The sequence below is a fragment of the Parastagonospora nodorum genome, assembly GCF_000146915.1.
Source record: "Parastagonospora nodorum SN15 chromosome Unknown scaffold_14, whole genome shotgun sequence".
In the NCBI taxonomy this organism is placed as follows: Eukaryota; Fungi; Ascomycota; class Dothideomycetes; order Pleosporales; family Phaeosphaeriaceae; genus Parastagonospora; species Parastagonospora nodorum.
Window position 1 is genome coordinate 317,109 of NW_001884562.1, and position 12,596 is coordinate 329,704.

The 12,596-nt window shown below is 50.7% G+C and overlaps 7 protein-coding genes and 1 non-coding gene across 8 annotated transcripts; 5 read left to right on the top strand and 3 right to left on the bottom strand.

The window, feature by feature from the left end:
• Positions 1-747: 747 nt before the first annotated feature.
• On the top strand, positions 748-2,120 carry SNOG_09121 (hypothetical protein; the record flags this gene model as incomplete). Its single annotated transcript, XM_001799372.1, has 2 exons — positions 748-1,582; positions 1,615-2,120. 2 exons carry the CDS (start codon positions 748-750, stop codon positions 2,118-2,120), a joined length of 1,341 nt encoding a protein of 446 aa, XP_001799424.1.
• Positions 2,121-2,380: 260 nt separating this feature from the next.
• On the top strand, positions 2,381-2,597 carry SNOG_09122 (hypothetical protein; the record flags this gene model as incomplete). The annotated part of the gene is made up of 2 exons (XM_001799373.1): positions 2,381-2,483; positions 2,557-2,597. 2 exons carry the CDS (start codon positions 2,381-2,383, stop codon positions 2,595-2,597), a joined length of 144 nt encoding a protein of 47 aa, XP_001799425.1.
• Positions 2,598-2,818: 221 nt separating this feature from the next.
• On the top strand, positions 2,819-4,426 carry SNOG_09123 (hypothetical protein; the record flags this gene model as incomplete). Its single annotated transcript, XM_001799374.1, has 1 exon — positions 2,819-4,426. The coding sequence occupies one exon, from the start codon at positions 2,819-2,821 to the stop codon at positions 4,424-4,426; it is 1,608 nt and encodes a 535-aa protein (XP_001799426.1).
• Positions 4,427-4,903: 477 nt separating this feature from the next.
• On the bottom strand, positions 4,904-6,158 carry SNOG_09124 (hypothetical protein; the record flags this gene model as incomplete). Its single annotated transcript, XM_001799375.1, has 5 exons — positions 4,904-4,963; positions 5,115-5,595; positions 5,641-5,855; positions 5,936-5,985; positions 6,032-6,158. The coding sequence occupies 5 exons, from the start codon at positions 6,156-6,158 to the stop codon at positions 4,904-4,906; spliced, it is 933 nt and encodes a 310-aa protein (XP_001799427.1).
• Positions 6,159-7,970: 1,812 nt separating this feature from the next.
• Positions 7,971-8,606, top strand: SNOG_09125 (hypothetical protein; the record flags this gene model as incomplete). Its single annotated transcript, XM_001799376.1, has 1 exon — positions 7,971-8,606. One exon carries the CDS (start codon positions 7,971-7,973, stop codon positions 8,604-8,606), a length of 636 nt encoding a protein of 211 aa, XP_001799428.1.
• Positions 8,607-9,160: 554 nt separating this feature from the next.
• Positions 9,161-9,246, bottom strand: SNOG_16654. Its single transcript is given in 2 exon segments — positions 9,161-9,195; positions 9,211-9,246. It is a non-coding gene; the product is annotated as a tRNA-Gly (tRNA).
• A 793-nt stretch (positions 9,247-10,039) lies between these two features.
• Positions 10,040-11,742, bottom strand: SNOG_09126 (hypothetical protein; the record flags this gene model as incomplete). The annotated part of the gene is made up of 6 exons (XM_001799377.1): positions 10,040-10,099; positions 10,163-10,427; positions 10,491-11,085; positions 11,142-11,320; positions 11,375-11,586; positions 11,647-11,742. The coding sequence occupies 6 exons, from the start codon at positions 11,740-11,742 to the stop codon at positions 10,040-10,042; spliced, it is 1,407 nt and encodes a 468-aa protein (XP_001799429.1).
• Positions 11,743-12,225: 483 nt separating this feature from the next.
• SNOG_09127 (hypothetical protein) lies at positions 12,226-12,381 on the top strand (the record flags this gene model as incomplete). The annotated part of the gene is made up of 2 exons (XM_001799378.1): positions 12,226-12,312; positions 12,340-12,381. The coding sequence occupies 2 exons, from the start codon at positions 12,226-12,228 to the stop codon at positions 12,379-12,381; spliced, it is 129 nt and encodes a 42-aa protein (XP_001799430.1).
• Between the last annotated feature and the right edge of the window lie 215 nt (positions 12,382-12,596).

The window sequence follows — 12,596 nt, forward strand, 5'->3', positions numbered from 1 at the left end:
GTTGCTCCTATCAACTTTCAGTGTCTCTTCCGAGGCTTTTGAGCTACCTCAAAGTCACGCCGGTACACCTTCGTTGTATCACAGGTTCCTGATTGAGCGCTAAAAATATCGTTAAGGTAGACAGGCCAGCTTGCTTCTTCCTGAACACCTGACATCCCTCTACCGGCATATATCCACGACCACATCAAGGAAACGAAACCTCACCCTTTCCCCAATAGAACAACTCCACGTCAAACCCGAGCGCGACCAAACGCTTCATCGGACCACCAGGCCTCTTCTTCAGCATCTAATGCGAAATAATCGATGGCCCGCTTCAGTAGTCCTCATCGCATCCATGATCAAATGGTAGCTAAGCATCAGAGTCTACGAGTCCAGTAACTGATGCGACTGCGGTAGCAGATACCGCTGCTGTCATGATAGCGAAACAATAAGATGAGCATGACCAAGTAGCCAATAATGTAGTGCTGCTAGTGTAAGCAAAGCGTTGCCTGAGTAGATTTGTAAGATGAGGTTGCAATAGAGGTGGGCGCTGATTAGTCATGCTCTGTAGGCTCCTACATCATCGGCACCCCTCACTTCTTCAACTTCGTCCTTCGGATCAATAAGCTGCATCGCTTTTCGCATGAGCTCAGCACGCGGCAGCAGCGATACACTGAGCAAATTGAGCACACTCCAGCCCCGGCTTGACCTTGAAGACTGCTAACCTCCCACATCTTCCAAATTACGACATAAAGAGATCGAACCACAATGGCTAACGAAAGACAATCTGCGAACGCGATCAGATTCTACGAAGCAAAGTCTGCGGACTATGATGGGACCTGGCATGATGACTTTACGAGACGGTTCTTCTCCTACCTTGACGTAAGAGAGGGACAAAACGTGCTAGACCTAGCATGCGGCACCGGCCTGCTAACTTTCTTGCTGGCGGACAAGGTCGGAAAATCGGGCAGCGTTGTGGGTATCGATGTTACGCCTGGCATGCTTGGTATCGCAGGCCAAAAGAAAGAGCTAGGCGGGGACAAGTACGCGAATGTGAGCCTGCACCAGGCTGATGTCTTACACTTGGATGAGACCGAAGTTCTGAAAGGCAAGACGTTCGATGTCATTACTGTGACTTCAGCTCTGGTGCTTTTTCCAGACCCAAAAGCAGCGATCGAGCACTGGTCGACGTACTTGAAGCCTGATGGCATTCTTGCTGTGGATGCGACACATCCCAGGAATCTGATATCTGGCATGGTATTGGAACGTGTCGCCCGTCGCTTGGATCTACCCATTCCGTACAATCGCTCCTGGAGTCAGTCGGAGTCAACTCTTCAGGCTATGCTCGAGTCTGCCGGGCTCGAAGTCGAGAGTGTAATAACAGTGGATAACCAGGCCGGGTACGGTAGGCGTTACTACGACGTCGATCAGTGGGATGACTTCTTCGTGGAGACGGTTATTGTCAAAGATGTTATGCGGACATTTGCATCCAATGACATCAGAAGAAAAGCGCAAGGAATCTACAAAGAGGAGTGGGAGAAGATAGCAATCGACGGAAAGGTGGAAGAAGTCGACGCCGTGTTCCTTGGTGTCGCCAGGAAACGTAAGTTTACTGCTTGCGCGATCCCACTCAAGGCGCGATTAACAAGTTCGCAGCTGCCAATGGAACAACCTACGTGCCAAAGGCGGATGTTGACAGCATCGTCTTCAAGGGTGGCTGTCGCTGTGGATCTGTAACGTACACTTCGAGCGAGCCACCATCAGACATCACCCTATGTCACTGCAGGGCGTGCCAACACTTATCAGGCTCGGCATATCTGCCTTTCATATCCATCCCGAAGAGGGCATTCAAGTATGCGGAATCCTCAGCGCTCAAGTCGTTGAAGCTATCAGAGGTCGCCGAGCGAACCCTTTGCGCCAGCTGCGGTACTCCTATCACCATGGGCTACACTTTCAAAGACGATAGTATCAGTGTGACAGTGGGCTCGATCGACATGGCGTCTTTAACGTGCCAGACCCCTAAAGTCAGGATGCATATATTCTTGAACGAGAAAGCACCTTGGGTTGTTCTGCCGGAGGATGGGGCTGAGCGATGGGGAACCTCGGAATTTGCGCATTTGCTCGAGTTCAAGAAAGACTGAACTGGTGGGCTGATGCTCAGGAAAGGCAATCTCTACGGTGAGCAACTGCAGCACTTTTCGTTGGTGTCGAGCAGGCCCTCGCTTGCGGCAGTGGTCCGCCCTCGCCCAGACGCTTGAAAGTAAGCTGCGATCTGCACCATAGGCATTTTTCAGGCCGACAGAACGAGGAAATGAGGCGACTATTGTGCCCTACAGAGCCACTTAAGATATGAAATGTCTTCTGAGTTGTTGAGGCCGAGACGCGGGACTGGCTAAGCGACATGGATGTTGCGGTGTGCAAAGATGACGAGTCGCGTCTGCCACGCCAACCCCCAGCCTCCAAATCTTGCTTCCAGCCACCGAGCCAACCACTCGTTTCACAACGTTTGTTGTGGACATAACCTCTGCTTGCTCGTGCTTCTGCATTCTTCACCCAACTTACTCTGACATCCTGCAGTACTTTGTTGCACCGCATCTCCTCGCCCACCTTTCGTCTAAACACGCATCGGCTGACCGCCTCGTTTCAAGCTATCGGACCTTAGCGATTGCAGCGTTGGCCCGGCTACCACGTGCCCCTCCTTACACCAGGGAGATTTGATAACGTTTCACGGACGCGCATTCCTCTGGCAGTCAGAATTCTGGTTGGCGAAGAGGCCGAATTCCTCGCTACCGACTTACGAATCCCAACCCATATCCCGGATTGCACAAGAAGTCAAGACATGCATTCGCCTGTTATGAGCCGGAATGCCCCCGCGGCTCCGCAAGCTTCACACGCCACCCGCTCACCTAGAACATCACACCAGTATACGCACAAGCGCAACTCGTCGTCCTACGCGGGAGATAGCTTCGAAGACGTCGAAATCGCCGACAGCATCGTCAGACCTCCACCTTCCGCGTTGACTTCAAGGGCCGCCACCGCGTACGACCCCAATGCACCTTCTCCACTCGAGGACTACCCCAACTCTGCGCGTAGCAGCCACCAGCGCACCCTGAGCACGTTGATCGACAACTGCCAGCCGTTCCTCAACCGCGCCACCACCACGATACAACAACATACTTCCGCCGCAGCATCGTTCCGTCCACAGTCACCAACCAAGTCCCTGGCTAGCTTCATTCCTTCGCGCGGCGCCACTGAATCCAACGCTTCACAGCCCAAGATTCGAGCGCTGCAGAACTGGTTCAACGGCTCGTCTGCCCCCGTCAAGCTTGGTGTCGCTCCTCAGAGCGAATACTCGGAATCAGAGTCGGGTTCGGAATCTGGAGAAGAATACGACTCGGAAGAAGAGAGCGAAGACGAAGAAGAAGGAAGCGGCAACATGATGGCCAGCCTCTTCAACCGGGGATCCTCGTTCACGGGCGCGCGCAGCGACAGCCCGCAGCGATCGACAGAAACACCCACTCCCACAAAGCCACAGCAACCGACTCCCAGCAGCAAGTTCGCGTGGCTGCTATCCACCCAGAAGAACGCTGCGATACCTCCTCCATCGTCTTCGCCTGTATACCACAACCCGGAGGATGAGCTTCTGAACGTCAACATTGCGCAAGCTCTCTTTCCTCATGGCCCCGCTGACCCTCTTGCACCATCATCCTTCAACGACCTCCTTGCCAACGCCGAAGCACTTCTCTCCCGCTACCAGAAATCATATCGCCAACTGTCCACATCCCTGGTAGATGCGCGATCAGAACAGAGCGCGCAAGAAGATGAACTCGACGAGGCGGACACACGGGTGCGACACCTGAAGATGCAGCTCGAGACCATGGCCGCAAAAGCCACCGAGCAGGACGAGCAGATGCGCAAGATGGCGGAAGAGCTTGCGTTTGAGCGACGGGCCAGGCAAGAAGAGGAGGCGGCACGCAAGCGAAGCCTTGCTCTCGTTCGCAGCCAACCAATCTGCGAACATGCTGCGTGTGCCGACACAACTCCCCGTAGACGAAACCGCATCTCCAACTCGGAAATCAGCGTGGACTCTGGCTTCGAGTCGGAGTGCGAGACAGATGCTGCCAGCGTCTTCTCAAGGAACTGCATGAGCCCGACCGGCACCGACATGTCCTCCGTCCTCGAGCAGGATCTCGACAACACGCCCAAGAACCGCAAGCCTCAACCCATGGAGCGCAAGAGCACATACGACAAAGTCCGCGACGGCACCGTCAACCTCGAGAAGGGCGGCTGGGGCTGCGCTAACTGCGAAGGCGGTGCACAAGCAGCGGTCTGGGGCCGTCTGGCCAAGGAGCGCGAGGAGAACCGCACTCTGAGGCACAGGGTCGAGCAGCTCGAGGACGCTGTTGAGGGCGCTCTGAACATTGTCGATGGTCCCTGGGGAATGTAAATAAACTCTTCTTCGCTTTTACTTTCTACGTAGCATATTGTGGGAAAACTTTTTGGTTGGGGGGATTAGGGCATGGCATGGGCGCATAGCATCTTTGCCCGAGGGCAGATTGCATCTTCAATATCTCAGGGCCGCGCAGGATCGCGCTTAGCATAGTACGAATACCACTTTGTCAACTACACACTTCGATGTCCTTTTGGTGATTATGCTGGCATTTACTGACATGTGAAATTCGACTTCGCAGTGGCAGTTCATCATGCTGTAGTTGATGCTTTGTCGTTTGTCTTTTTGTCGTCCTTCCTCATGCACTGAATGGATCACGCAATTCTCGGCTGCATAGTCTACGGCTCGATCCTGACTGATAAATGCTAAGCGTTCGCAGAACTTGGAAAGAATTCGTGCAAGTCGCTTGCATGTAGCGTCATAACTACACTTAAGAGACGAAAGTCCTGTCGTTTTCACACCTTCGGACGTAAGTCACGACTGCATCGACACCTTAAACTGAATATCTGTGACCTTGATATTGACGATAAAGACCTACAACGTGATACATATGTAACCGCTTGCCGTGAGTTTGCCTGCAGAAGAACTTAGGCAACATATATAGACACGATGAGCGGCTGATGGTGAGATGGCCACTTGTTGGCGTCCTTTCTTAAACCGAGTACACAAGCTTTGTCCCACTCACTCGCCCTTGTCTCAGCTCGAGTAATCCATCCACGACTCCATCGAGCCCGTTCGGTCGACGTGCGCTCGGGTGCGGCTTCAATTTTCCCTCCGCCAGTAGTACTTCGCAGATGTCGAAAAACTTGGATGCATACAGATAGTCCTCGAATTTCGCGGGTGAGTCGTGTCCAAACTTTGTAAAGGCTTCTCCGTATGCGGTATATGCGAATACCATGGACACAACGATATCCTTCCTTGGACAGTCCACTGGGAATAGCAGAGTGGAGTATTTCCCGCCAGACTTGCCCATAGCCTCGTAGCAGAAACTCGGGGAATTGCTTTCGCCAACGCAGTCGAGGATTAGACCTAGTTGGTCATCGGTGGCGGTTTTTATATCCTGAATGGCACTTGGACTGTTGTAGTCGAAAACCATGTCAGCTCCACGTGATTTGACGAGCCCGAAGTTGCGGGGTGAGCAAGTTGCGAGAACCCGGAGGCCGGAACTATTCTTGGTTAGATTGTAGGTAAACCCAGTAAGCGTTACTCACAGCTTGGCTAGTTGAACGGCAAGAGTACCAGCAGCTGTACTAGCACCGTAGATAAGCACCGCTGAAGGTGAGGATGTAGGGTTGTTCGGAAGCGGGAGCCCTAGTTGCTGATACAGGCCTTGGGCACAGGATATAAGTCCAACACTTAGGGTTGAACCTTCTTCAAAGGACATTGAGTCAGGTAGCCTAAGGGCAAGACCAGTGCGAGCAACCGTCTGCGCTCGTTAGTCGTCGTGCTGCAACAATGGGCTATGCTCGCCCCCTTTTTTCAGAGTGGATAGGCGGTCAAACTCACCCATTCCGAGAACGTCCCGTCAGCATGGAAACGGGAATTCCCTGTAAAGTCTGGTGAGAAGGTTCTTCATTTGCGGGCTGAGGTTAAGGTACTCACCTCCGTGCACGGAACCTGTAACACGATCTCCTTTCGTCCATTTCTTGGTGCTGTCTCCATCGGCTACTCTCTCCACGACACCAGCGTAATCCACTCCGAGTACAGATCCTTTCGTGTTTCTCTCCATGTCTAGAGCCTTCCAGTCCGTAGGATTGAGGGCGACGGCTTTGACTTTCACCAGCATATAGTCATGCCTTAGTGGTGCAATGCCATGCCCTGAAACTACCTTAGCCACTCCAGGACCATCACTGATTACTGCTCTTTGAGTTGCCATTCTCTGCCCTGATTTAGTAAGTATCTCTACGGATTGTAGCGGAATTCGATATCGATGTATCTCAAGCTGTTTCTGCTGCTACTATATAGTCCTGAGTGTGCCTTGAGCTGGCTACTTTTGATGGATACAATGATTAGTCTTGCTTATAGATTAACTAAGTGACGAACACCTTACTGTATTAAGCATGCTCTGCTTACTCGCTCCGCCCTAGCTGCAAAATGATTAGTATAAGTTTCTAGTGCTAGGTATAATGATTAGTAGAGGCTCGACACTTTTGATGACGATAATGGTTAGTCTTGCTTATGAATTAACTGAGTAACCACATACGTATGCTAACACTAAACTATGAGATCCGCAACGTATGGAAAGGCGGTACCCTCCTCTAACCTTAGGAGTTAACGAGGACCTTACGGTATTAAGCATGTCCGGCTTACTCGCTCCGCCCTGGCTGCAAAATGATTAGTATGCTCACGGGCGAGTCAGCCATTCTGCCAAGATCCCACCAAAACCACGCCCAACGCTGACCCACAATAGCACCGTTTAGTCCTGTAAGGCGTGAGATTGCGTTCTATACTATTCTAGCACTGTATCTACCTTCTTCTTACAAGTACGCAAGTATAATCAAGGCTACTCATCACTAAACAAGTTCGACTTCTTGCCCGCCTATCATCAGTGCTATTCAGAAGATGCGCACACCAGGCAGCGGTAAATAGGCCCTTACTAATATCTGTAAGGAAATCTGCTGATAGGAGCACACAGTGGTGTCCTGCCCGTTGTACAGTTAATCTACAGCGGGGGTGCACACATTCTGAATACGATAATACACAGCTACAATAATCTATGCTCGCTAAGAAGAGGTGAGGTTACGGGTGTTGCATTGGTAGCTTCAAAGCTCTCAAAGCTCCGTTTGCATCACGCTGTGGACGAAGTCGGAAGAGCTGTCGATCAGTAATGCGGGGTATTCTAAAGTGTTGAGATCCAAGTAGTAAACTTATGGAGTAACCCTGATCTGATTAGAATTACCAAAGGTAATTCACCTCGGGGTCTTATGGTTAGTCGTACTAGCCGCTGGCGCTGCATTAGGCATTTGATGATGTCTACGTTAGTTCATGACGCCTTCCGAACGACCGTCGCTGGGCTACATGCTAGTGTTCATAAAGTTAGGATCCAGATACTGAACTTTTTTGCTCCAGGTGTATAAAATAGTGGTTCTCGATATCGCCTTGGCCGCATCCGGAATGACGTCCATGTATCCGCATGCCCTAAATTCGCTGAAACAACGCATTGCCGCACACACGTCGGAATCTGAGGCAAACTACGCAGGATATATTTAAGTCGCATACTGTCAATACACCAGCGGAATGGACAGCCTGCCTAGTCGTAGTCATCTTGTCGCACGAGGTAGAGTTCTCGAAACTCTGCGTCGGCCGAAGGTAAAGGATCGACAGATGTCGTAATGATCAGAAACTCTCATCAACAGCGGTTTTCACTCCCCGCACTTGGATCCGAGGTTACTAGTTTGAAAACATGTGCACTCGTGCGATCATTAATCAATGATTACTCATCAGAACTTCCCTACACCTTCTCACTTTCAGTAACCGTATAAGTTACCGCAGCCCCACAGTACCGTGAAAGGATGTGTGACCTCCTCTCCAACAACTGCAAATGGCGTCTGTCGTCTACAATAGCGCTTTTCAGTGCTGCGTACCTAATCCGTTGACCCCTCGAGGAGAGGGAGAAGTACCCACTCCAGAAGAAGAGTCGTTCGCTTGCAAGATCAACCGGGCTCTTGCGTCTGGACCCATATCTATCACCAAGAATGCCACCATTGCAGACTGGAGCCACTGGGGCCCTGATCGAAAACTAGTCATATTACGTGAGGGAACAAACCACTGGACAGCCTTCCCTGGGAACGAGAACACCGTTGGAAATGTTCCAATGTGCGCCGACCCCATGGGACTCCAATGGATCAGAGATGCTTATGCCGGCAACCCGGTACCCACAAACACTGCGCCAGGCCTCATATACATGTTATGTGGAGCAAATCAGCACACCACCACGACGCCAGAAGACAGAACAAGTCCAGCTATTCCCATTGGGCCACACTACATGATCCTGTGGCCTTTCGACGCGGAACGTGATGGGTTCCCCAACACAATCCGCGATCAGGGTGCCTGGGTAATGTTTGATAAAACGCCGTACGCCCATTTGCACGTTTGTGGTACCCCCTGGGCAGGGAAGGAGTACGATAGGGAGACGACCAAGGCAAACTGGGATTTACGTTACGTGGACAGGACTTGAGGATAAGTTAATGTCGGAACATCAGAACCACAAAGAATGAGAGATGAGAATCGATAACCGACACGGTCAAGTCCTCCTTCTTAATAGAGATGATGTAATTATTCAAGTGGGTTGTATATACTAGATACGTGTCCGGCTATGCACGATTTTAAGGAATGATATAAGCCGTCCTGTACGCTGTCCTGAGTGTCCACCCTCCACTAGTGTTCAGGCGTCCTGGAGCGCTTGGCAGAAGCGGCCGTACGGCTACACAGCACAGCAAGACTTCGTTGTCGGAAACCAAATCTGTAAAGACTGTGTATATCTCGCAGTTACGGGATGCCACTATCCACTGTTTTCGCTGTCGATAAAGTTAGTACATGCTTAAAACATCATCGCTGCTACACGTCGCAAGAGGCAATCTATGAAATATTCGTGTTCCCAGCTATCGTGATGTCGTCCGCACCGCGAAAAAAAAACTTGGGCTGCCCCACATCGCGCCCCTGAAGTCAAATCACCCACCAACACCATGACCGTCACCCCCGGACCAACGCAACAGCAAAAAGAAAACGGATTGCATCGGCCGGGAATCGAACCCGGGGCTAGCCGAATTGATCTGTGACGATGGCAACGGCTAATTTTACCACTAAACCACCGATGCTGATGATTTGTTGATGGAGAATATGAGATTTGCAAAATTTATGAAGTCTGTTACGTGCTTCGTATCGTGGTAGGACTATCGCTAAGAGGTAGATCAAGCGCCGCCCCGGATATCATCTCCATCGATTAAATGCTATTGCGCCTTGTGACTGCCGATCTCACAAGTCTGGAACCTGTTAAGCTGTGCCACCCCAGCCGAGATGTCACTGAAACAAAACGGTGGAGTTTGGTTTTCGCGCCTAACCGGATCTTCAGAGCACAGTGGTGTAAAACGATCCTCCAGTTACCAGTTCATGGATGCAGTTCAGCGGCAAGCAAGTACCCTTCGCCCCTAGCCAACTAGGTTAGGCTGTGCAACGCCGCGCTTGACTCGAGCTATCCAGGCCAGCCGTTTCGCGCTCAGTACAAGCCATCAACAAGCCGTCTACGCGTAAAGATTTACCCAAGGTCGCTGTTGCCCGCGTTGGCAAGGTACTTGTAATCCAAGCAGCCAATTATCCGATTTAATGCAATACCACCTACACGTCTCGGGCCGAGATGGCAAGGGACACACGATAGTCGACAAAGAATTCCTGACGTCTTGCGCGACCCCTTACGTCCTGTTACCTTTGAAACCACACTCTCTCTATTACTGAGTTGCTTCGATATGCCCTTTCGGCCCCTTAGAGAGTACCTCGTTGCCTTGTTCATGATCTCGCACGTTTTACAGTTTGCGCACCTGCTACGTTGCGGAGGCAGCATGGCTTGGGTCCCCGTGCAACGAACCTTCAGGCCTTCGTTCCGCTCTTTTGAGCCTATCCCTTCGCCAATGGTTGACGCAAAATTTCCGCGTGCCAATCTGTATTCCAGGAAGTCTGCATTTGCATTGTCTATGTCTCTCTGAATTGCACATTCACGATCTATTCATGCTTTCTTACCGCCCAGCGCGTGCTCTCCTCAAACGCTGATTTCTCCTCGCCGCTCAGGCTCTGCAATCCCTGCTCCCTAAGCTGCGCGAACAATCCAAGTGCCTGCTCATAATTTTCGTTGGAAGTCCATCCATCGCGGTGTACAAACCCCTCAAGTGAGTCCCAGAAGTCTGCATTTTGATTCCAGCCTTCCCCATCCAAGAGATGTGATTTTATCTCCTCTTCAGTGAATTCTATCGGACAGGGGATTTCGGTATTGATCTCGTTCCAGTGACTGTAGCTCTCATGTATTAGCGGTCAACATTGACTTGAAGTAGCGGGGATGGGGTTAACATACCGTGCTATGCGGATGAGGCATTGCCTGAAGGGAATAATGTCTCCATCCCACGTGTTGGCAGAAAAGTCTACAGTGTCACGCTTCGTACGCCCTTGAACTATGTGCAAAATATCATGGAGGATCGGGTTCGTTTTTTTGGTCTCAATTTCGTATGTCCACAAGACAATCGACTTCTCAACTTGGGTCCGAACGCGCAGTTTTTCTTCTTCATCTTCAAGAGCATCGTAGCTTTCCGGTAGCCTCGTCATCACCTCTCCGTTGTAATCTACAAGCCGCGGATGTCGTGCCTGAAGGAACAAGGGTCCGACCCACGTATCCTGCCAGTCGATGAGACTAGTAACATGGTTTTCAGATACGAATATGTTGGGGGCATGGATATCCCAATGCCATAGGGTAGGTCTGACATGATCTCCCTTAGGCAATAGGTACTCAGCGACGTCAAGAAACTTCTTATAGAGGACGATGTGGGCATCTGGAGTGCGCTGCGCTTCGGACATTGCAAATAGACCACCCGACGGCTTTTGGGCGGCGTGACTATCTATCCAAGCGATCTCTCGTTGGCCAATTGCCCTAAGATAATCCTGGGGGCTTTTCCCTATGCCGGGGCATTAGTAAAGCTGTACTCTGGGGTTTGCATATAATATGACTCACACGGGCCACGATCAATATCCATCAATGCTCGTTCTCGGTGCCAGAAACCTCGATCAACGACTGGGCCTATCACAAATCGATTCTCCACCAAATTCCTCAATGATTGTGGTAAATCACCAATGATTTCGGCTTTTTCGCAGCCCGGGAAGGCGTTATCTGCGAAATAAAGATTTCCGTAACTGTCGTTCTCCGTCAACTATGCCAGCATAAGTACACCAATTAGAGGAACATACCGGGTGAATGATAGGGACAGAAACTTCCTCTCGATGGCGACAATATCGTCTACAATCTTGAGCTTATCGTGAAGCTCCATCTCATCCCAAACCTCACCGAGCTGATTTCCAGTAGCCTCCTCCATCAAAATGTACTCAGATTCCACAGGGTTTTCGGCTTCTGCGCACCAGGACAACACTTTTAGCACGGGAATCTCAAGGACAGTCCGAGCCTGAGAATCGCATTGTATCAGCTTGGCCTACTCGAAGTTGCGCTGAACCAGTCAACGTACAAAGTCCATGGTAGCAACTTCAGACGCGGTTGTTTTGAATGGAGGCCCCGCATTAGGATTCGGTATACGCGCAATAACAATAGTGCCATCATCCATGACAAGCTGAAATACCTTATTGAATCAATCCGCCTTCAGCAAGCTTGCTAATAGACACGCAGGTTTGCGCGCCAATACTTTTAGCCGCGATTATTTTAAGCTCCGACACATCAAAGCGTTTATATCGCTCGCGAAACTGAGAATCTTCATCCCAAAGCCAGCGCCCACTGGTGTAGCGGTAGTAATCTTCGTGCTCATGATCTGGACACGCAGACATTTTTCGAAACGGAGAACGTAACGATCCAAAGGATGGCGAAAGAAAGCGACCAAAGTGTTTCAGAGCATTGTATCTGGTGACAACCCCAAGGCGTTGGAAACGAGTTAAAAGTGACGACGTATTAGAGACCATCGTACTCGCAATTAACAACAGTAACTCTCTATGTATGTCTAAGGGCGACCGGTACCACTAAACCACCGATGCTGATGATTTCTTAATAGAGAAGACAGATTTTAACGGGTTCTATACCAGCTTTCTAAGCCGCGATGCTTGCAGTCGTCTCGTCAGGATCAAGCTCCCCGCTCAAGATTCTTGCTAACGCAAACCCCACAGACCTAGTCCCCGTCCGACAGGTGCGCCATGCATCTTGGCATACATAGCTTTTGCGCGATTTATCTCCCGCGGTCTACGCCGTTAATTGAGAACCACCGAGTTCCAAGTAAACGTTCCTTGACCACATGTGAGCAGGACTGGTGGGCTGCACAGCCTCGCGCTGATCACATGCGAAAATGCCTCAAATAAAATGGTCGTGTGCTTTGATTTTGCTTTCGCTTCCGCGCTTTTGAGAGACGTCATACTTGAGATCCCATACGGCACTTGTCTTTGTTCAAGTATTGATTTAGACGATTTTTAAGCA